General features: G+C 50.6%; 6 protein-coding genes across 6 annotated transcripts; 1 reads left to right on the top strand and 5 right to left on the bottom strand.

Annotated features, from left to right (window-relative positions):
- Positions 1-2,081: 2,081 nt before the first annotated feature.
- POJ06DRAFT_244066 (uncharacterized protein) lies at positions 2,082-6,642 on the bottom strand. The gene is made up of 3 exons (XM_056186438.1): positions 5,168-6,642; positions 2,718-5,106; positions 2,082-2,662 (listed from the first exon to the last, which is right to left on the bottom strand). Exons 1-3 carry the CDS (start codon positions 6,499-6,501, stop codon positions 2,462-2,464), a joined length of 3,924 nt encoding a protein of 1,307 aa, XP_056047711.1. The 5' UTR covers positions 6,502-6,642; the 3' UTR covers positions 2,082-2,461.
- A 1,414-nt stretch (positions 6,643-8,056) lies between these two features.
- Positions 8,057-10,663, bottom strand: POJ06DRAFT_16566 (uncharacterized protein). Its single transcript, XM_056184710.1, has 2 exons — positions 10,036-10,663; positions 8,057-9,984 (listed from the first exon to the last, which is right to left on the bottom strand). Exons 1-2 carry the CDS (start codon positions 10,299-10,301, stop codon positions 8,406-8,408), a joined length of 1,845 nt encoding a protein of 614 aa, XP_056047710.1. The 5' UTR covers positions 10,302-10,663; the 3' UTR covers positions 8,057-8,405.
- A 3,684-nt stretch (positions 10,664-14,347) lies between these two features.
- POJ06DRAFT_265083 (uncharacterized protein) lies at positions 14,348-15,785 on the bottom strand (the record flags this gene model as incomplete). The annotated part of the gene is made up of 2 exons (XM_056189048.1): positions 14,348-15,108; positions 15,161-15,785. 2 exons carry the CDS (start codon positions 15,783-15,785, stop codon positions 14,348-14,350), a joined length of 1,386 nt encoding a protein of 461 aa, XP_056047709.1.
- Positions 15,786-15,931: 146 nt separating this feature from the next.
- POJ06DRAFT_16557 (uncharacterized protein) lies at positions 15,932-16,535 on the bottom strand (the record flags this gene model as incomplete). Its single annotated transcript, XM_056184709.1, has 1 exon — positions 15,932-16,535. A coding segment is annotated over one exon (318 nt), but the record flags the coding sequence as incomplete, so codon positions are not given.
- Positions 16,536-19,936: 3,401 nt separating this feature from the next.
- On the bottom strand, positions 19,937-21,163 carry POJ06DRAFT_279747 (uncharacterized protein; the record flags this gene model as incomplete). The annotated part of the gene is made up of 3 exons (XM_056189840.1): positions 19,937-20,643; positions 20,676-20,946; positions 20,987-21,163. 3 exons carry the CDS (start codon positions 21,161-21,163, stop codon positions 19,937-19,939), a joined length of 1,155 nt encoding a protein of 384 aa, XP_056047707.1.
- Positions 21,164-21,941: 778 nt separating this feature from the next.
- Positions 21,942-22,745, top strand: POJ06DRAFT_279746 (uncharacterized protein; the record flags this gene model as incomplete). Its single annotated transcript, XM_056189839.1, has 1 exon — positions 21,942-22,745. One exon carries the CDS (start codon positions 21,942-21,944, stop codon positions 22,743-22,745), a length of 804 nt encoding a protein of 267 aa, XP_056047706.1.
- Positions 22,746-22,895: the final 150 nt, after the last annotated feature.

The following is a 22,895-nucleotide window of genomic DNA, read 5'->3' as shown; positions in this document are numbered from 1 at the left end:
AATATTTCTTCAGAGAGAGCTCTTTGAACTTCAGCTGTCTACGAAAGTCAGGACGACGAAGTGGATCGTTGATGATCAGGTTCGTCTCCCTACAATTATTCGCGTCCTTAATGCCGAAGCATGTGCTAAATATACACAGATTCCAATGTTTGTCGTTCAAGTGGCGTCTTTCAAATCTTCTGTCAACGGAATCAACCCGAAGTATGTTCTTCCTTGCCGCAAGACCGTCATTAGAAGAATTATTTCCACCTATTCTTAGAGGTTACAGGACATGAAAAGTCAATTGGACTCACTTGATTCCAAAGTGAGCCTGACCTATGATGTATGGACTTCAAAAGCGAATCTGTCATATGCGAGCATCACGATTCATTATATTGACTCAGATTGGAATTACACGGCTATCTCTTGAGTTTCAGATACTTTCCGTACCCTCATTCGTGGCAGCGGCATCAAGAACTGATCATGGAGACGATTCTTGCTTTTGTGTCTGACAATGACGAACCTACAGTACAGGGATTGAAATCTGTGAAGGTGATCCTCGAAAAGGAATACGCGAACTCTGCCTTTCAGCCCTTACGGTGCGCCCTACATTTTTGAGATTTGGTCGTCCCTGCAAAGAATTCACCGAAATTTTCCCAGCGTATTGCTGAAGAGTCAATGTTGAGCGTTAAAGACAACGAGGATAACATGGTGGACTCATAGGGCACGTTACGTTGAAGCTCGATACAGAGACTCGATGGAGTTCGTCGTACGTCATGCTTGCGACACTTTTACGAATGAGAAAACCTCTGGAACTGCCGCTTGGGGAGTTTGCGGTGGTTAGATGGCTGAGGATGCGCATTAAGGCGATCGATGGTTAAGACCAAAGTGCGGCTTGACGGGTGCGGTGCGGGGCGACCTTATTTCGTCCATACTCTGGCCGCTCGGTGATCTGTTACTTGGGAGGTACGACAATATTGTGTGGGAAACCGTCGTACCTGACCCACAGTCTGGTTAACAAAATATATTCGCGCGTGACATAGAAAAGTCCTAAAAAATCAGGCATATTTTTCGTTAACTCACAGCTGGGTTATAAATAGTGCTCACTCTTCAAGTGCCTGTACGGGGAGTAATAAAATGATTGTTCTCCTTCAGGTAATCGCCAGAGCGCTGCGGGCTTATTCTGGTAGCCTAACACAATGATAGTCAGGGGCGGCGATGACAACGCTGGGGAACATAGCCAAGCCTTGACGCACACGGCCTATCAATAACTAACGATGTCTTTTGAGATTAATAAATTTCAATGCAATCACGCACCATTCGATACGAAAGTAAAAGCTTAACAAGAATTCTTCGAGCAGACATCGCACAGCAGAAACATTTACTTTCGGTGGAGTGTCGCTTCCATTAACTGTCTCGGACGCTAACAAATATGTTTGTCCTAAATGTAAGGCTCAGTTATCATCGGTTAGAAACCTGAGGCGCCATATGGGTCAGAAATGTAGCCCGAACCCGCACAACGCCGCCCGTGGATCACTGTACGTATAACAGGTGCTGCAGGCGTCTGCAGAATCGATGGTTCAGACTACAGAAATATTTGACACGAACCCTCTGGATTGGTTTGGCCAGTAAAGGGCACCAATGTCCGAGGATAGCACGAATGGCACGAGACTTCTTGGCAATTCCAGCGAAGTCTGTACCTTCCGAGAGAGTCTTCTCGGTTAGCGGTAATCTTGGTGATAAACCAATTAAAGCATCGATGTGTTTGAAGAGCTGGGGTGGTCCGCGCTTGGAGGAACAGAATGAGGGTTGCTGTGATGGTGGAGGAATATAATTAAGAAGTGGTCTGTATAAGCGTAGACAGCAAAAATATATCGTAAATTGGAACTTGGGTTCGCTGACATTTTCACTCGAAATTCAAGTCAAGCCAGCTTTGGCCTTCACTTGACTTCACTTGGGATTCAGACCAAGTGAACTTCGATTATGAGTTGCGCGTGACTTGACTTGGGGTTCCAAGTGGAGTGCACTCAAAGTGTTCCCATCTCTACTTATGTGGAGGCCAGGTTGCGTACCGAAACCGTCCCACCCAATCCGGCCGTAAATATCAAGATAGCTGATGATCAATTGAATACAAAACATAGATGCTAACTATATCAGACATAAAATTTTAACAACTGTATCAGATCAATCAAAATACACCTCGTACACATTGCGTATAGCACAAAAACATACTTAGCAACGAGCGACAAGAAAAACAAACTCCGAATAAATACAGCAAATCGCATAAAAATTCCCAATTATTAGCAAAACAGCGCACGAACCTATATAATCCATGCTTTACACATCCTTACAACATAAACTTCAAGATACCCAAGACGACCGTGACATTAACCTCGCACTTAACTAAACCCACGTATATAAACCCTACGGAAACCAAAATAATACTCTTGTTTCTCTTTAACAACAATATTGCTGGCATCGTTTATGCAACTGGCACAATCCGATGCTGCGTGCCTAGTGTATCCACCCCTGGCTGTAATACCTGACCCGCACTGGCGACTGCAAACTTCTGCCGATCAGCAATGAATTCGACAAGCTTCTGTGGGATCGGGATATAATCAAGAACCTGAATTCCAAAAAAACTCATCGCTCCCCATGCCAGTATGACACACAAAACTGGGAGCTGCAAATGACTGTTAGCTCGGTCAAAACCAACACCTGTCGAATAATAAACTTACCCAGAACGCAAACAACATCAAATCGTTTCTCATCTGTTTCTTCTTCTTATTCTGCCAAAACTTCAACAAAATTTCCTGTTCCCGCAATTTCGACTCCTCGTCTTGCCACGTGGCTGATCGAACTGCGCCATCCTTCGCGTCCGAAGATGCAGACGGATGCGCAAACGACGATGACGCATTAGTATCGGGATAAATCTCGTCGTAGCTCGGCGGTGCGCCATTGTCATTCTTGCCTCCACTTGCCCCTGTCGACGAGAAATAGTCACCAAACCACGAATTTTCAAACGCGGACTGCATGATCTCGTTCGCACGCCGGCTTTGCTGATTCGCGATATTTGCGAGTGCGGGCTTAAACGACGAAAACGACGTAAAAGCGTCATGCATGAAATGATTCGCAGCATGCCAATTCGGATGCATCCGATTGAGTGTCTGTTCATGCAGCGACGCGAGATACTCTGCTAGTCGAAGCTGAAGCTGTTTCTGCTTGCTAGCCCCGTTGGTATCTAGAACATCAGACGCCGACTTCTGCGAGGATCTGCCGAACAATTTCTTGCGTGACCACGGCCTTGACTTCTTTTCAGTCTTCTTCGAGTCTGCAGTAGGAATGTTCATTCCCACACGTGCTCGGCGCAGACCTTCCATGGACAGGGGTGCGTCGTCTTGATCTTCATTAGAGCGTCCGATATCTAGAGGAGTATCGTCATCTCCCAATGAGTCAGCGTACTCAAGTTCGTCGGAAGTTGAACCAGCAGGCGACGAAGGCCCGGAAGACGACGGCCAGTCGGGAAACTCTGGGTTCTGACGGCTGTAGCTGTTCTGCCTAGATGAGATGCGGCTCTCAGAATACTGTCGTGAGTTAACTCCATAGTCCATGGGCTCCGTAATGAAGCTCGTCAACAGAGCCGAAATCTCATCGTTGCATGAGAGATCGATGACAGTGTGTCCCAGCACCGAGCGCGCCAGAGGATCAGCACCGCTGTTTAGCAGTCGCAAAACAATTTCGCGGTGACCTCGCATTGCAGCAAAATGAAGCGGCGTATATCCCGAATGATCCTTCAGTCGGTACGACGCTCCCCGCGCAAGTAGCGCAGCAACCAATCTCTGGAATCCAAGTACGGCAGCAAGATGTAGCATGGTCTGTCCAGCACTGTTATGTAGCTGCCACTGGACCTTATGCGGAGACTCGTTATAGTCAACCAGATCCAAGCACTTCAATAGCGTCTTCTCAAGCCCGTTTGACCCACTAGCTGTGGTCGCCGCCATGATATTGCTCTGACCTCCTGAACCATTATCCCCACCGCTTCCAGTCTGGCTCACAATACGCATGGCAATTTGTCTCGCATCTTCCAGACGGCCAGTCATTTTCAAGCCAATAACTTGAAGAGCAAGCTCCATCAACTGTCGATCGGTGTCATCGATATAAGTGAACAACTTCAAGTTGTCGCTGCTAATTTCAGAAATGCTTCGCAGACGAACAACCACAGGCCCTGGAGTAGCAGCCGGAGGAAGAATGGCAACGATTGTGCTCTCGTTCCAAATATGCGTCTTGACCGCCGGTTGATCGCCGAACATAACGGTCAAACCCTGGTGGAACGACGTACCAAGTAGAGTAACTTCAATACCACCACGAATCGGGCCCTCAGTAGGAATCAATCGCTGTAGAGCAGGACACTCAATTCCCGCGTTGCTGGTACGTTCCCTAGGTGACTGGACCGGTGGCACTGCGGAAGCAGAAGTAGTAGAAAACTTGGACGCCCGTCGAGAAAGCGTAGAAGACACATTGGATTCCGGCGTACTAGCATTCGACAATACAGGACTGGCATGCGACAGAGGCGACAACCCTGTCAACTGCTGTGTCTGGGACTGCAGCTGCTGATGCACCTGCAATGGATTGCTGCTGCTGTACGCTGGGAACCCAAAGCTCTCGACACTGTGCGACCGCGTGTTGAAGTTGCTCTCGTCATACGCTCGATAATATGGTTCCGGCTGACTCCCAGTATTTATTGACGTCGCCGACTGTTGTCGCGGTCGCGCCGGAATGCCGTTGGAGAGACCGCGCTGGGGTTGTGACTGCTGCAGGGTCTGCAGTTGCTGCGGACCTGCAGTAGTAGGGAGGACACTTTCCGACTGGGTGCGCCCGAGAGACGGCGACATCTTTCTCTTGCGCGGGTTTGCCATTTCCGAAAAGCCGTACTCGTTCGTTGGTGATTCGGACGAATTATCGCTGACGTTTGCCGACGACGCCGGCTGCGTTGTGGAGGTCGCGCCAGCAGCAGTCTTGCGTCTAGCATTCGCATTGGTCGTCTTGTGATCATCCGTGATCATGATGGGCTCTGTGAACGTGCGCGCAACCACATTTCCAGAGTGGTCTTTGATAACAAAATACACCCTACAAGAATTGAATTGTCAGTCCGACGATCTATCAACGAGTAAATCAACATTTAGCGTACCTGAATCCAGTCTTCTCCGAATGATGTCTGCAATAACATGGAATTCTCATCGGAATTTCTACATGCTTAATATCGCCATTACCATCCTGAGAGAACGTATCAGCGACTGTGCTCGGCGTGCTGGGATCAGAAATCTCCATGAGCTCTGCACAGTTAAACATAATTCCTCGATTATCTTGACTCTCCAACCAATGCGTGTCATCCACAGAGGGCAACTTCTTCCGCGACGCCCGTTTCCGTTCGCGATTCATGCATCCGGGACAGACATTGATATACTTGTACCGGTTGTGGTCGCAAACGACAATCGCATCCAATTCCAAAGTCTTGGGATCAGAAGCAAATATTTTCCGCAATTGCTGTCTTGGCTTGGCGATCGTCGTCGCCGGAAGATGCATGTACAACTGCGACGGCGCTGGCCTGAACGTTAGCAGCGCCTTGATCTGGGTCTCGACGCGAGATTTGAGCGTATCGGTCGACACAGATAACTGGAACGGAGATTCGTCGCGAATCCAGTCAAGCGGATCAAATTCGGGCATCATAGGCGGCGGTACCCAGTCCTGAGGCCTCGTATACACCTGCTCGTCAATGACTCCGTTTGTTTGGCATGTAGGAGACGGAAGATGACCTGGCGAATGGTGGGGTGGAGTAATATCGCGAACTGAAAGCGGGAGCCCATTACGCATCTGCTGTTGCTTGTGACTCGTGGTGTGAACCAGCTTGGACGGGGCCGCCGCTGCAACTTGGGACGACGCCGACTTGACCGAAAACGGCGTAGAATGTTGCGAGGAAAGCGACTTGGGGGAGGGCGGATATGAGAATGTGTCACGCTTAACAGACGATAACGACGAGTCCGAATCGCTTGACCGGATGGTAATACCAGTGCTGGCAGCGTTGGCGGCACGATTGGCAGTCAGTCCTTCGCGATGGCTACGCAAGCGACGGTGCGAAGTGGTAGCAGAATCGAAATCAAAGTGCTCGGCCATATAGCGGTCGTCGACGTCCTCGTCTTCGATGTCGTCCTCATCGTGAGTAAGAACTGGCGTCGTATTGGACGACGTGGGCGAGGCAGTGTCGGTCGATCGCTCAGACACAATCAGGGACGGCTGAAGAAAGTGCTGCTCCGTCATTGAAACAGGCGCATCGCCGTCGACCATCATCTCATCGAAAGGATCAACAACTTCGGCCGAACTTGCGCCGTTCACCGACTGGCTCGCGGAGCTGTCCAGGTCGAGGTCGTGGAACGCGAAGTAGTCTGCGTCATCGGTGTCGAGATAGAAGACCGGCGACGCGAACGCCCTCTCGGAGGCTTCAACCTGGTCCATTAGCGGGTCCATTGGGACGCCGGGAGAGAAAGAGCAGATACAGACGACAGAGAAGTACGGGTGCTGAAGGGGGATGATGACAGGATGGAGGAAGGGTGGCGATGGGAGGATGGTAAAAGGTGGTGTGCCACGTTTGCGGTGCTCGCTGGGTTGCGGGGCGTAGGCCACAAAAACAATTTGCCAGCCGATTTACTAAGTAGGCTGGTCACGTGAGGTGCGATTCGCTGCGTAGGCGGCGACGACGAGTGTTGGCGTCCGTGTGTTACACGCCGACCAGCGCGCCGGCCGTCCGCGTGTTGGTTACGCCGCCTCCAGGTTAGCGTTTACTGGCCCGTCATGCGCTAAACCGATTCCGGAATGGTTTCAGCACAGGCCCATGTAATTCTGCGACGGATCGTCCCGGTAAACTGGTCCCAACCCCACCGCAAATGCCTCCTAAAATATGACTTGCGCCATATTAGTAGTAAATGTGCCGCGGGGGCTACTCTAGCGTCCTTCCGAAAAAGTAGGCGAGCGATTAATTAATTGGCTGCAAGCATGCCTCTATGATGTCGATCGCGATCCACGTGGTGGGTAAGCCGGTCGTGCCGGCCCGTCGCTCAGAAAACTGTGCAGCAAGTTGGCGGAAGCACGCCTGAGTGTTTCTTGATCGTCCGATGATTACGGCTTTGCTGGACTCCCGATAGAGTCGAGATATCCCCGGATCAATTCCTTCGAGGTTCGTGTCTCGAGCAAAGTCCCAGACACTTTTTGATCCAGGTCGGTGCTCGCTCGCCAAATGTATGCTTAGCGTCAACCAATATAGAAACCTTATTTTGGCCGCACTTGTCTCAGTCGCGACGCCCGCCCGACCCAACAATTTGCTGTGCACAAAGCGCATTCCCACCTGTGCATTGTACTCGAGCCCACAATTGGCCACATAGGCCATTTTCGCATTGGCCTGAATGATACTTGTGCAGTGTTCCCGTGCTTGCTCGATTGTGCCATTATCAGCCAAACCAACCACGCGGTACACAACCGCCGAGGTGAGTGGGTAGATCATCATCAATTAACATATTATTAATGCGCAAGTGCGCCGGGCCCGACGCTGTCGTTTCATTCGCCTCAAACACGACCTGATCGATCTTAGCTTATGCGACCTATCAGAAGCCCACGTTTCTCACACATCCATTAGGTCGGGAAGCTTCCGGCCACGCGCTTGATAAGAATTGTCTCAAATTGTGTCTCGCTAAAATATGTCAGAATCGCCAGATTTCTTTTGCGACGCCTGGCCCGGTCTTGAGTAATTGGCTCGGCGCCCGCGGCGGCGGCGCATACTTGCTAGTCGGTCTGTGTGTCTGTCTGACTGTCGATCGGTGGTGGTGTCGATCCGCTTACGCCTCAATCTGAGGCGCCGTAACTCTATTATGACGGTCTAGCAGGGAGCTGGTTTTAGTTTGGCCACCCCGTGTGCTCCCATCAGCTACTGTTTTGGACATTCCTCTGCTCGCTTAGTCGGATATTGCCCGGCTGCCGCCTTCCCTCGTGCGGAATGTACCGGCCCCACCTCGCACCACCAAGACTCCACACAAACCCATTTAAAATGGACTAGACTAGACATGCCAAATGTGTTTCATTAAATTCTCTTGAAAAAATCATGCAAAACTGCCGTCTTGTACGCTAGAGCTAATCCGTTTCCGAAAGTACGCGAACTGCTAGCCTTGCTACCTTGTAAGCATCCCGCATTCATCCAAGATGGCCTGACAGATTAGGCACCAAAAAATATCCAACCCAACTAAATAATATTAATCTCAACCAAAAACCCAATTTGCTAAGGTGGTAACCAATCAAAACTATTAACTCCTTGAAACTGATATAACCAATCTCGTATGCTTTTCGGCCTCCCAGAAATCACTCGCAACCAGAAATACACTAGTCTACGCAGATGCAAATCGCGGCGCCGCCCGCCACAGCGTAGACTTCCACGACTCCAGCTTTTGATGCAAAGTCAGCAACCGCTCTCGCTTGCTCTGGTACGTCATCTCGGTCGTAATGCTACTCTTCTTGACCATCTTGCCGTTCTTGCTGCCCGCCTTGCTAATTTCGTACTGCCGCACGTCCTGATACAGTCGCCGGTACTCGTCATATGACTGCTTAAACATGGCCGCCATCCGCCGAAGTTCTGACTCCTCGTACTCGTTCGTTTCTTCTTTCCGCCGTTGCTCCTCAAACTCGCGCTGCCGACGCGCACGGCTTTCCCGCCCCCGCTCCTCTTCCTCCTCCAGATCCGCGGCGGTGATTGGCGGGCTAGCACCCAGTGGCGACGGCTTCGGTGGAGACTTTGTCCCTGGCGAACTCGAGCTTGCTGACCGCGACCGTTGCCGAGACTGCTCCGCTGGTGCTGGATCGGACTTGCGTTGGCCCGCACGCTCTTCCTTCGAGTTCGCTGGCAACGACGACGTCCTCGCCCTCGGAGTGACTCTATCTGACGAAGGCGCATCAACACCCTCCACAGTCGGTTTTGATCCCGATTTCGTTGCACTCGAATTCGCAGCCAATGGCATCGGACTCGGCGGCTTGATCGGTAGTTGTGGAGTAATTGGGCGTTTCACTTTCTTTACCTTGAGTGTAGTGTCCTTATTGGTCGTGGCCACAGCAGTCGACTTGTCAGTAGTTTCCTTTTTGGTCGCGGCCACAGCAGTCGACTTGTCAGTCGACTTGTTGGAGCCATGCAATTTTGTGCCTGCCGAACGCCGCACTGGAGAACTATTACCGCTTGTGAATTTCTTGTCTTTCTCGGTCTTTGCGGTTTCCTTCTCCTTGTCGTCCGCGAGCTTGGCTTTCTTTGCAACCTGCTTCGTCTTCAAGATGGCGCCGCCCACCCGTTTAACTGCCGTCGTCGAAGACTGTCCAGGTACAGCAACGGGCGGCACTTCTTTCGGTGCAGCAGTAGGAACAGGCCCATCATCCAACCTTAATGCTGGCACAATTAGATCCGCCTGGCCTGGCTGCAACGAATTCGCGTCCTCGGCTGGAGCGGCATTTCGTAATCTGGGCTCGATCAGCATCTTCCACGCCGGATCATCCTTCGGCAGTCCCAGTCTTTCAAACGCCGCGGTTGCTTTCACAATCACTTTATCCCGATCTGATGGGTAATACCCACGCCATTCCCACACATGCAGCTCCTTGTATGCGGCGTCTGTTAGTTCGAACTTTTCCTCGCCTCTGCTGTCGACTAAAGCCCTTGCGTACTGGGCAAGTATTGCGCGAATGTCGTCAACTGACGACTTTGTCCGGTCAGCGAGCCGAGCCGCTGGCGCAGGCTCTTCGACAGCGAGTAGATGCAGCATGCGCATCGGCAGCGACCGCATGACATTCCCTGGCTTCGGCGACGACGGCGCCAGCGCCGGCCGCGGCTTCGCGAGCCCAGTCAAATGCGGCGACGAAGGCGCCAGTCGCGGTGAAGGGGTTGAGTACTGAGACCGACCACGCGATTTTGGCTCCAGCAGCGTCGTTCTAATCAAGTTAGCTTTGTCTTCGTCCTGCATCGTAGATAACAGTACTTACCGTAACGACTCCTTCTCCCGCAAGGCAGCTTCGTTCTGGGACTTGAGCTTCGAGGACGAAACGTCGAGCTCGTGGTTCTCAACTGTCAGCTTGTGGGATACCCGACCAAGATACTTGAGCGGGGCACTGGTCAGCGTCTTGGTCGGACCACCTGCTCCAACCGAGTACACGTCCACGAGCGATGGCTCCTCAATCGCAGATATCGAATAGAAAGTCGACTTGCCGATCCTGATGCCCTGGATACGGTGGCAGTCTATGTCAGCCATTTTTATTCATGCTCACGCGAGCCGCCCACAGAATACGTGCCAATCCAAAGCCCGATCCCGACGGTCGCGTTAGAAGTACCACAGAAAGCGTACCATGTTCTTGCCCAATACCAGCGAGACTGACGATGGGTCCTTGTCGGACGAGGCGATAAGGTCGGCGAGCGCACGTTCGGACAGTCGCAGGTGGAACGCCTGCGGAGGAGCGGATTTTGCCTGTGTGTCTGTCGACGGAGTCAGTCGGAGGCCCGAAGGTGGGAATGGCGAAGTTGCAAGCGACGACATTGTCCGTGTCGCGCGTCAGCCTATCTTGCCCGGATGTAGCAATCTAGAGAGGAACTTGGAGAAAGAGAGAAGAGAGCAACGAGAAAGTTGTCGACTGAAAGTGGAGGGACATGCCGACCGATCGATTTGATCATGCGTGAGGATTAGTCGGTCGTTCAGCTAGGGCGGGCGTTCGAAGTTCGTTGCTCGCCGTGAGTCGAGATCACCGAGACTAGGGTTGCGATACCAAATGCGTAACTGAGATATCAGCCCACTGCCTTAGGCGCGTTTTTAATAAGCGCTTTGCTATCTCGGGCAATGCACTGCTAGTATTGATGAGTCGTTTCCAACGGCTGATACTTGTCTTGGCTACGAACGTACAGCTAAAGGCTCGCCCAACAACCGCACCAATCGTTCCCCCGGGCTTCTGACACCAACTAGTTAGTAATTACTTCAACCTACCGCTAGCATACATCAATAAAATATTTAACACGCCGGCGGGCGGGGTTAGAGAGCCCAAGAGGTACGGGCGGGGCGCCGGTAGGGGCCCACTGTTTCTCCGCTTCCGATGGCGTGAACCTTTTGCCCAGGCAGCTTAGCTGGCTTTGTGGCGGTTCACCGCTTTGGCCCATCTTACGGTTGCTCGTGGGCTCGATTCCTTCCTTGCCTTATCTGCTGTCCACTCGGAGGCTGCAACATATATCATGACACGGTGGCTCATACGTCCCCCAGCTACAATGGCGTATTATAAACCCGAGGGGCAAACGTCATGGAGCCTTGGGGCTTGCGATAACTCGCGTGTGGCAAAATCGGCGGGCGAGCGCTAAAATTTCAATATAAGGCGGGTTCCCCCCTGAAACTGAAGACGCGCCAAATTATCGGCAGTCGGACAGTGCTCTCGCTACCATTTAGCCACCAGCATCTTTCCGTCGGCAGCAGCTGCCTCATTCATGCAAGCTGTGTCTATAATGTGGAGTGTGTGCGTTCTACTTCTCAGAGAAATGCTTGAAATTAAATGCTGGGGGTGTTCTGGGATAATGGAATCAGCGCAAAACCTTCGCTTAGATTAAGTTTTGCTATCTGCAAATGTGCTAATAGGTCGACTTAATCCCACGCAACCTTCCTCCCTTCTCGATCAATTGCTAACGAACCTGATTGATTTCTCATATGTCGCGATCTTAAGAAGCACTATTCTTCATATCCCAACGCACTGCGTGCAACGATAACGAGATGACATGGGTTTGACGTGCCTTGACAGCCTCTGTCCGTGACATATTACCCGCCCCTAGCCGCCACCGTTACCCGCATGCAAAAACCAGGCGAGTCTCACGGTAACTATCGGGTAGATGACATCACCCACGTGTCGGCTATGAGAGCCGGCAACGGGCAATGTTATTGATTGCAAGACTACTTTCCCTCTTTCTCTGCCTATCTCCATGCATTACCGTCAGTCTATCTCGAACTAATAGTAGCGACATAAGTGGTGTACTGGCGGTATCAGCAGGACGATATAGGTAATTTTAGAATTGCGTTGCAGCGAGAGTCCGCGTGACTCTGGAGGGATCGCGTTACCAAAATTACTCGATCGGTCGTAAATGCTTTCGCATTGATCATAAACAATGACAGCAGGTATCGTGACTAAAGATAAGTTTGTCTCTTATTAAATATGCACGCTTTAGTTTCGTCGAACTAATTCGTAATTTACTTAGTTGTATCAGAAGATAGCATGAAGAAACTTTCTTGCGTACACTTGCGAGGCCAGTTGCATGCATCGCCGCGGGCTACAGCGTTTCAGATTGATAACGCCAATAGTCAAAATTCCGTACCACAAGATCCAAATGTACGGCTTTTGAAAGGTCAATTGATCGGGGCCACGCCGGCGGTGGATCTGTCCACTGCCATAAGCATCAAAGGGAAAATGCTCGATCTTAGTGCCTACTCAGGATCGAGCTTTCCAGTTCTGTATTCGCTCCGCAGTCGCCAGTACCCAACATAAAGCTACTGTACCCCAATCAATGGCACAGTTTTTATAATATGTACGAGAACTAATTGAAGCGAGCAGCTTCAAGACCTGACTTGTAAACTTATTCCCAAGATTGCGCAATCGAATTTTTTTACGGGCTCAATATCAGAATGATCCATCTTGGGCTACCAGACAAAATTCTCAGAAAAGCTAGCAAGAAATTGGAGGCTTCAAGAGTGAATGTTCCCAGTCTGGGAAATGAGATACTCATTAGTGATTCGATCTCTAAATCATCGGGTTAGGGTATAGCCAGAAGCTGGGGGAATCCTTGACGCATCGGGTTAGGGCTTCCGGTAAGTAATAATGTCCTTGGCAATAATATGGGCTGCAGGAGCATTCTTCGCCACTTTACTTACTTAATTTATGAATCCATTGGGTCATTAATTTATCTATCTATCGGGGACATTTTGTTTTGGTCGGTCAACTCCCAGAATACACGTCTAACATCTTCACATCAAGGCATATACAGTCCAGATCGTCCTCTCCGAAAGATTGTCATACCGGGCAAGTCTCGATAGTGGCGTCAAGCGCTACACACAAGATCGTCTACGGGATGCGCAAACGTCGCACAAGTCCCTTTTCCGTGCCCTCGCTGACTTGAACGGGTACCACTTCGAAAGCCGACTGTTCCCCAAAGCACAACCAAGGATGTAATGTACTCGGCTATATCGTAGACAATAGCTTTTAGCTTGGGCTGGTGACACCGTTCGATTCGGCTTAGCAAGATAAGTCGGCAATTAGATAATCAACTTAAGATAACTAACTAACTTAAGATAGTCCTGCGAACACCCGTTGTCAACAAGGTCCGAATTAGGCAAAGCCGGCGGGCCGGTACACGACTAGTTTCTGTGCAGTTCCGGCCAAAACTGTGATCTACCCATGGCTGGTGATTAGCTCGCAGCCTGCGGGCGATCCTGCGCAACGACGTCAAGCGTCTTTGCTGGTTCCAGACCAGCGCTCAAGCTGCGCTGCGACCAAAACACACGGCGTCCTGCAGACGTAGCCGGACACTGTACGACGCACGGCTCTGCTTGTGTACAAGACAAGATCTAGGCGCAGGGGCAACGACGTTCCGATGTATAATAAATTGGTACGCCAAAGTAGCTAACGCATGTATCGAAATAATTTAGAAGCTTGGCCACGATTGGCCTCGAGACAACCAATCGATGGCATCGTCCATCGTCTTCGCGGAGCCGCACAGTTTACAGATCCCAGGCTTCAACTCATATCAAAGAAATAATTAATTAGTACACATCCTTCAAGCAAAAAATTACTACCGCACACCACCTAATATGTAACAATAAGCCAAATATAGCGACGACGAACGTACTGGTACATTAATGTCACAAAAGCGCGAAAAAAATTTCAAAATGCTAATACGATTCATCAGGAGTGAGTGCAAGTGAATAAGCACACGAATACAAAGCAAAGTGACAACGGTCTTCGAAACGTAAAGATGTGCAAGCAAAGAGGGAGGCAATGGCGAAAATAAAAAACAAAACTAGCGTACATTACTGAACCAAAACAAGAACACTGCCTTACCCTATAATATTGATCTAAAGAACCAGAAAAAGAAAACAATAAACCAACACACACGCCCAACGCGACCTTTAACACTAAAAGACTAAACTAACGAGACGAAGACAGAACAAACGTAACAACATTTCCAAAGCCATGTTAGCATGGCACACTTTTATTTCCACATCGTGCATATCGTAAATCGTCGCCATAATGAAAAAAAGAAATGAAAAAAGGCTACGCCTTAGACCCGATACAGCATCTGGTGCTGCGAAAGCTGCGGCGGTTGCATCTGGTACGGTTGCGTCTGCGCCTGCTGGATTTGGACCTGGACAGTCTGTGGGGTCAGAGACTGGTTCGCCTGCTTCTGCTGCTGGTTCTGCCCCGAGGTCTGGGACTGTCCAGGGCTCTGCTGGGATGGCAACGTCGGCGTCGTCATTGGCGACTTTTTAATGGCGAACTGCTCTTGTTTCAATGAAGGTGACGGATGCTGTTGCTGCTGGGACCCAAGTTGCACGCTAACCGCGACGTGGTGGCCCTGCTGCTGCAGTCCTTGTCCCTGCGCCTGGCCCGTAATGGTCTGCATCTGACCATTTGTTATCTGCATATTGTCCTGTGGCTTCAACGGCGCCGTTCCAAGCGGCGACCCGTCGACCTGTTTTATTCGGTGCGGCTGTTGCTGCGCGGCTTCCTGCTGTTGCTGCGTCCGACTTTCCAGTCTCCGTCGCTCAGCAGCGGCCATGACCTGCGCGGTGCGCGCATAGTTGGCGGGGTGATATAGAAACGTCTTTATATCAGCCACAAACAGAGGATAGAGAAGATCGACAATTTTCTCCTTATTGGCAAAATCTAGCGCTCGCTCGTACGGAATCCAAACGCCCTTGAGATGCATGGCGCCCACCTTGACGACATGGCGGTGTTTCTCGCTCTTCAGTATTCCATCACGCCTGCCACGTGTCATGCCAGCAACATTAAGCAACTTTGTGCCATTGACCATATCATTGTCTACTCCCATTAGAATTCGATCTATACGGATTAAATGATTAATTAGACATACCTTCACGACGGGCAACGCAAACGCCTTTCGCTTCAACCTGGAAACACAGGGTGCCCTCGTCCTCCCACAGTGTTGTCGTTACACGCGGCTTCATTCCTGGCGGCGGAAACTGGCCGGTAGGATCATGGGGCTGCATCATATGCGACGGTGCAAGGGCATGTGGCTGGTAATGGTACTGTAACGTGGGCTGCGTATGTGGCCCAACGAGGTACGGATGGGTAGGAATATGGGCGATCGCTGCATGAGCTCCTGTAGTCGTGTGGAACTGATGCGGGATCAGTTGTTGGGTGCCGGGAGGGGTGGGAAGTGGCTGCTGCAAGGCGACAAGTGTCTGCTGCTGTTGACCGCCGGGCGGGGTGGGCAACTGGGTGGGAAGGGGCTGGCCGAACTCAGGATAGCTTGTCGTAATATATCCGTGGGACGCGCCTAGGAATGCGTCACCTGGTGATGGCTGGGCGGCAAAGTAGTGGTGCTGCAGAGGGAAGTGGGCTTGGGAAGGATGCAGAGGCGGAGTAGGCAAGACGTTGACTTGTGGACCAGCCGACACGGGCACGGCAGTCATTCCGTGGACGCCGTTGACAGAATGAACTCCCATTGAGTTCGGTGCGGACGCTTGATCGGCCATGGACGCACACAATAACGGCAGCTTAGTTGGCGTCAGCGCGGTACAACACTTTCTGAGACGGCATACTTACGGACAAGAACTTCTGGACAATACTTATAACTTAACACAGCATGCAATTGAAAGGAAGGGCACGATTAGCAGCGACGAGAAAATCGCAGGTTAAAACGAAAGACTAAATGAACTCTATCTGAAGAAAATGAATACAAGTCAGCACAGCCAAATCCAGCACGGAACAATAAACGACAGCTTTTAAAATTGAATGCAAAAAAATTGCAAAGAGCGAAGACTGAGTCATGCTCATAAGAACACCACAATCTTCGCAATTCCATACGTGCAAAGAAACAAATTTTTTTCTTTACTCGTGCATTATTAAAACCGCCGAGTAGAATATCGAAATAGACACCGTAGACGCAAAGACAATAATGACGTACCTTAAGGAAGCAAATTATCAGGAACTGGAAAAATCGCCGCGTGAATCAGGAGCAACCAGGGATGATCGCGCGTCGCGGAAGGACCGTACGATAGAAGATGCGGGCGAGGAGATAGACGATCGGATTGCGGACGGGCGTCGGTGGCAGAGCCCTGATAGAGGTACGCAATAGATGCGACTAGGAAAAGCACCTCGATTGCAGACGGGTAGAGGGGGAGCAAGAGAGAGGGAGGAAAGAGGAGAAAGAAAAGGGACGCCGGGCACCAACACAAACAAGCACGAGGACCGGACAAAGCCAAGTAGCGATTGAAGCCAGCCAGACAGACGATGGCCGATGAAGCGACGAGCGAGAGAGCAAAACCGATAGACCACCCAAACTCAAAACGGAACTCCCCCAGCCGACATTTTGGTACTGTACCAAACTGTTCCATGCCTCTGGTGCACTAGCTCTGCACTAGCGCGTGCGCACTAGCCCCGATCGGGCTGACGGCCCACTCTAGAGCTGTCTTGTCCGCTTTCCCAGCAAGTTGCGCTAAGTGGCGGTGTGTGGCGGTGTACGTGGCTGATGCTAGGCACCACCAGGCACCGTACCTAGCTCAAGTTGCTTGATGAACCTTAACATTCCTTTGAATTGCCGCTCATCCGACAAACAGTGTACCCATCACAGCTTAGTGACTTTATAGTGGAGGCATGTTAGAGTGCATTTGCAGTGGCAGGTTTGGCAGCAACATGCAGTCAGGTGCGCTTGCTTCATCGGCCGTTGTTTTTGACTCTGGCTGGATACATCGCGTCCAATAATCCATCATCAGGACGCGTCGTCTGTCTATCGAGAACACAATTCGGGATGCGGTTCTTATGCCGAAAAACCGTTCACAGCTCAAACGACTAATGAATCAAGAGCTAGGAAATCGTTAAAGGTGTGCTAGCCACATTTCGCACTGCAGCACCTAGACAGTTTCATTGTCAACTGTAGAGAGCGACAATCGCATGTTGTTTGAAGCATGTATGACAGGTAAACTACAGGATTACATCGCCGATACTAGCTCTAGGACATGGTTGCCGCAGTAACATAGTCTAATTGACTCAGAATCACACCCGTGCATTTTTGACTGAAATTTCCAGTAGTAAACTTATGACTAAAATGACGATCCTGAGACTGACTGAGGCTCTGACACCACAGAATGCAAGGACCTGTCAGTGACCGTGTCGTGAACGATGCAAGACGAGCTGTCATATGCAACGAACATGTTCAAGCGACGCAGGTACGGCTGGCTGATGACCAGATCCCATTATATTATTGACAGAAATGCAGCGAGATGTGCCTGTCACATTTCTCTAAGCATGCACGCTTGGTTCGTCGTTTTGATGTGCGCTGCATGCCAGGCAGATGTCTATGCTGCAAACACATACAGATCGACGCAAACGCCTGAATAAGGTTACAGTAGTGCCATGCAAGCCAACCAACCATAGCCCAAGGATCTACATGCTCGCTGTATTCAAGACAGCACGAGCACATGCTAGAATATTGTGCCCTATTCTTCCTTCCAACTATTCTAAATGAATCGGGGACGTCTCGTTCTCAGGATCCGACCGCTAACGCACACATTGTATGTGAGATACTTAGCAATGATGCGCCAGAGCTCGTACTAGTTTAGATGAAGCGTAGTCAGACCCTGCGCACTTTATCTTCTAACTTCCAGTAGGAAGGCGGCGAAGATAGAATATTATTTGGGCGCGGCGTGGTGTATGGCGGTGAGAATCAGATAAGCCTCGTTCTGTTAATTTAATCTGCAGCAATATTCCAAAATAGCCGCAGACAGCAAATAGAATTTGACAGCTACGCTTGGTGAACTCTGATCGCGAGCGTGTTTCTTCCTCCTCGAAGTGTGGGGAATAACTCCGCTGATTATTGCGGACAAGGCAAAATGCTTCGGTTTTTCTCTCATCATATTGCCCATGCTCGAGTCACTCTTACTACACGATGGGCTAGCCAGTGCCAGAACACAAAGTTGCAACGTCTCATTTTGCCAGCTAGTGTGGCCACAGTTTGTTAATTCGACCTGTCGAATTCGCATTTGTACTGAGCCGGAGGCGCTGTTGGCCGTAGAGTAGTGAGGCTGTCACGAACATGGAAACCCCCGACCAATGTGGTCTCCCCGATCCCGGCGCCTCGTCATTCCCAACTCTGCCCGATCACCTTCTCCGATAATCGAAAGGTCATACCCTTTTCATCACTGAAACCACAACCAAGGATTGCGGTCGCCTAGTCAGATAGTAACACTGCAAAGAAAGCGCTAAATTGCACTGCCCGTTGATGCGGCAGGTGCCTATTATACCTCGCAGGGTATCGGCCAGGCAAAACGACAGCAACACGAACAGCCATTAATTTAACTCGCGGAGCTGCAGCCAGTGTGCATGGATCCTGCATGGGTCTGCGCTGCCCTGCGCTGCCCGCCGGCAAGGTCCCGTGGCATTGCCAGTTCGTGTTCGGTCCACCCCGGTCGCAACTCCGTCGCATCCCGTCCATGATATATCACGGCTACTGGGTTATAAATATCGGTCTAGTGCACGTATTCAGGTATAGCTGCTCGGATAAAGAACCAGCCTGGTCCCTGCTTCCCGAAATTGCAGGCTTCCTCCTACCTTCGCTCTGGTATCAAATTCCGCCTACTTAAATCTTAAATTATTCACAGAGCTAGCTGGCTGTGATTGTCACCAAGGGTACGCACCTTGCCGTTGTACCTTCCCTACTCATCACAGTGAAAACTTTTCTTGCACCGCAGTAGTCTGCATCGGGCTAGCAGAGTTCGTAGCTAGCATTTGCACATTTGGTCAGCATACACATCGTCCATTTTATTGACTAACGTTGGCCTATACAGAACCCCGATCTTTTGCTTCGTCCACATCTTCACAATATTCTTACAAATTTATATTAAGTTATCAATAAACTATGTTGTAGTAAAGATATAGACGAGTGCGCGAATCCATAAATAGAACGCGCAAGCACGCCATCATATCACCATGGGCGGCAGAACCTTAATTGCCCCTTGCCATAGTGCGAAAGCATATCAAGGCATATTTCGGGGGGCCCTGCTTGGTTTTCTTTCAGGATGGCGACTGCCGCCACTTCTGGGATTGTTGAATTCATCCAATTGAACCACCGCGATATATCGACGAATTGGAAGGCACCTGTGTCAGTCAGCGGGTGCAGTGGGGGACGACTTGAATAATGCCGGCTTTAGTCATCGATCGAAGCAAACGGTCGATCCGCGCCCATCGACAGTGATCCATTCCCTAACCTCACGTCTGTCACCTCCGCTGACGGACTTAATTTTTACAGTATAGAGTTCTCGGATGCGGTTATCCGCTTTACGCTGCATGCTTAAACCGCACATGAACTGCAGCAAAAAAAAAAGTGCTTATCCCCGTGTGCGCATGCGGATCCATCCAGTATGCTTGCTGTTATTACCGGGCAGTTTTTGCATCCAATTGGAATAGTAGCAAATACCATTGACTGAATTATGATGGCCTTGGAATGTTGGATAAGCCTACTGCCTGCTCCTGCTCACTGTCTTAACGGTCGGTTAACGGCCACCGTAAGCGCACGTGACTTGGCGTCTCGATTGTGATATGTTACTATGGATTGATCTCCCAAACAACAAGTCCTCTTATTATTAGCTGTCCTTTTTCTTCTGTTCATTATACTATCGAAAGCTTCCATCTAAAAGTCAACAGGTTTGCATTCTTCAAATGCCGGCTGATTATACATTCTCTTGCCACCCATGTAGCTTCCTTCTATGGCAACTTGCCCGTACGACCTCATTTCCGCCTCATACCGTCCAATCGTTTCCGCTGACGCTCCACCAACGATTGCGCGACACAAATGCGCCGCATCCCTTAAAGCAGTATTCGCTCCGGCTCCAGCAGTAGGCGACATGACATGGATCGCATCACCAAGCAGAGTCACGTAGGCCGAGGGTGCCCAAGGTTTCATGGTCGGAATAGCCGACGAGATGCGAAGAATGGATGACTGTTCTGTATCCTGACATTCAAGAACCGACCTATACAACGGTTTCCAATGGCTCGTCAACTTCAGCGACAACTGTTTCGCGTCCTCGCCTGAATACCCAAAAAGCTCTTTATCGTCTAGTCCGAACGTCGCTTTTCGAGATAAGAGGACCCAGTATACATAGTCCTTGATACTTTCGAGTCTACCGTGGAAATATTGAGCCGGATCTTGGGCAAATCGCACCGGTTCAAGAAGCAGACTAAGAGGTGATGCATCGCTGATCAATGTCATCGTTTGGCTGGGCAGTTTGTCAGCCAGCTCCTGGGTCAATGGGGTTTTGCCGTAAATGCAACGACCCTCTGTATCGACGAGCACTTGGTCCGGGAGGTACTGTTTCCTAACTGGCGACCGCACCCCATCTGCGCCCACAAGAAGTGTGCCATATTCGCACGAACTTTATCCTCAAAAAACGCTGTGATTCCGTTTGCAGTAATATCGTATCGTTCAAACTGCTTTCCAAATGACAGATTGTCCTCTAGACCGGTCATCAAAAGTGTCCTCAACACTGTCCTATCTGCGGTGTACGGCCCTTTCAAGATGTCGTTTTTGCCCATGCTTCTTCGAAGAGCGTCTCGTGCCGGGGCGCTGCCCACATTGTTTTCAGCAAGCGTACCCTCGACCGCATTGATTCGTGTCAAGCCAAGTTTTGTCGTCGCGCAAGTCTGCTCGAATAGCTAGCTGCCAGAGATCCGGTTCAAGAACATCTTCCAATGCGCTAGCTCCATCCGGGCTGATGCGAAGCCGATAACCTTGTGGCCGAAAACTCGGCGAACTGTCGCGCTCGAAAACAGTGAAAGGAATCTTGGCCCGCCTAAGCCCCTGCGCTAGAGCAAGACCGCCCAAGCCGCCCCCGATAATAAGAACTCGAGGGGAAGCCATCGCCGGAAAATGAGTTCACCAAAACAAAAATACCTTGTGCGTCACAATATTTCCTGCCAGATTTCCTGTACTAGATGTTCAATGTAGCTGCAATAAATTGATAGCGACATGGCTGATTTTATGTTTTGCGAATCGGCAACCGGGGAGGGCAATTCGGGACTACGTTTGTTTGTCTCGGGGCCGAGCCGCACCGACAGGGCCCCAACCCTACTATAAAGTGTCAACTGGGCCAGAGCATCGGCCCCTGCCGGGCCCGATCGAGCCGCCGATACCTTTGTTATCGTTAGTCCCTGCAAGCGACCCCAATTATGCTGTAATATCCGCCCACGTGTCAAGCATTCTTTGACATCGATAAGCTTAACGCAAAAGCTGCTCTCAATGACAAACTAAGAGATTGAGTTGATGGAGACCGAAATTAGGTTGGCAGAAAAGAAAGCTGCTGTGTCCTGTCTAGAACGTTAAATCGGCCGGTAGAATCGTCCGATTTCCCCTAACCCATCGGACGGATAGATCATCGCCGTCAGGTTTAGGGGACTCTTCTGGTTTGATTGACTGTTTGATGCGCCGACTCCGAACCTGTCCACGCCAGGTGGCCACGATTCTCTTGCAAGTACTATGATATAAATACTCATCATGTTTCCGGCGGTGTTCCGGAATCGCAGTAGTCGCTAGCACCACCACTGCAGCTCATCGAGAGCCAACAACTTGATCGACACCTGAGTCGTGTATTCAAGACGCACTTCGGCAGGAGTTCCAACGATTCATCTGTCATATCACAATGAGTGACAAGTCTAATTCCACAATTGCCATATTCGGCGCAACAGGAGGCTGCGCGAATTCCACCTTGGTCCGTTCTCTGCTGGCCGGCTATGATGTGTCCGCTCTGGCCCGAACGCCAGCAAAATTGACGTCTCAGCTTCTTGCGCAAGGTCTGCCACAAGAAACCCTCGATCAGCACTTGACCATTGTCCAAGGCGATGCGACTAAGGTGGAGGACGTCATGCGAGCACTGCTCTTAGATGGTAAACTTGTCTCGTTCATCATCTCCGGTTTAGGAGGGAAACCAGTTTTCCAGAAATCGCTTCGGAAACCGGTCAGTATCGACAATCCCGACATCTGCGCCACAGCTACCGAGACGATCTTGAACGCACTCCGCGAGATATGCGCGGAGAATCCTTCAGCCGTAGCCATGAAGCCATTGCTCGCCTACGTCTCCACTACCGGCATCTCGAATGGCCCCGAAGACGTCCCGTTCGGGTTCCGATTTCTCTACCATGTTCTTCTCGCCGTTCCACATGTCGACAAGCGCAAGATGGAAAGTATCTGGACGTCGCACATGGCTCAGCCGGAAGCCAGCGAGCGTCTTTTCCGCGGTGTAGTCGGCGTGCGCGCGAGTTTCCTGACTGGGGGAATCGATTACAAGTCCGGAAAGGGCTGGAAGACCTTGAGAGTGGGCGTCGAGGAGAAACCGGCTGTCGGATACACGATTGCGCGGGCGGATGTTGGCGAGTGGATTTTTGAACAGTTAATCAAGAAGGACGGAGGCGAGTGGGTTGGAAAGAGTGTTACGTTGACGAGCTGACCGTACAAAAGCGAATTTATAGAAATTGACCAAGGAAGAATTATGGCCTCGGTCTAACATCACCGTTCTCGACAGCACTAGTTACATTTGACATGTTAACCTCTGTGCATTTGTGTTTCAGCGTCAAGGATGTAATGTCAGCAAAAGCGC

This window comes from Lipomyces tetrasporus (genome assembly GCF_029532465.1).
Source record: "Lipomyces tetrasporus strain NRRL Y-64009 chromosome Unknown POJ06scaffold_1, whole genome shotgun sequence".
NCBI classification, from domain to species: Eukaryota; Fungi; Ascomycota; class Lipomycetes; order Lipomycetales; family Lipomycetaceae; genus Lipomyces; species Lipomyces tetrasporus.
Note: the sequence above shows the minus strand (reverse complement) of the source record. Positions and strands in the feature narration are given on the sequence as shown.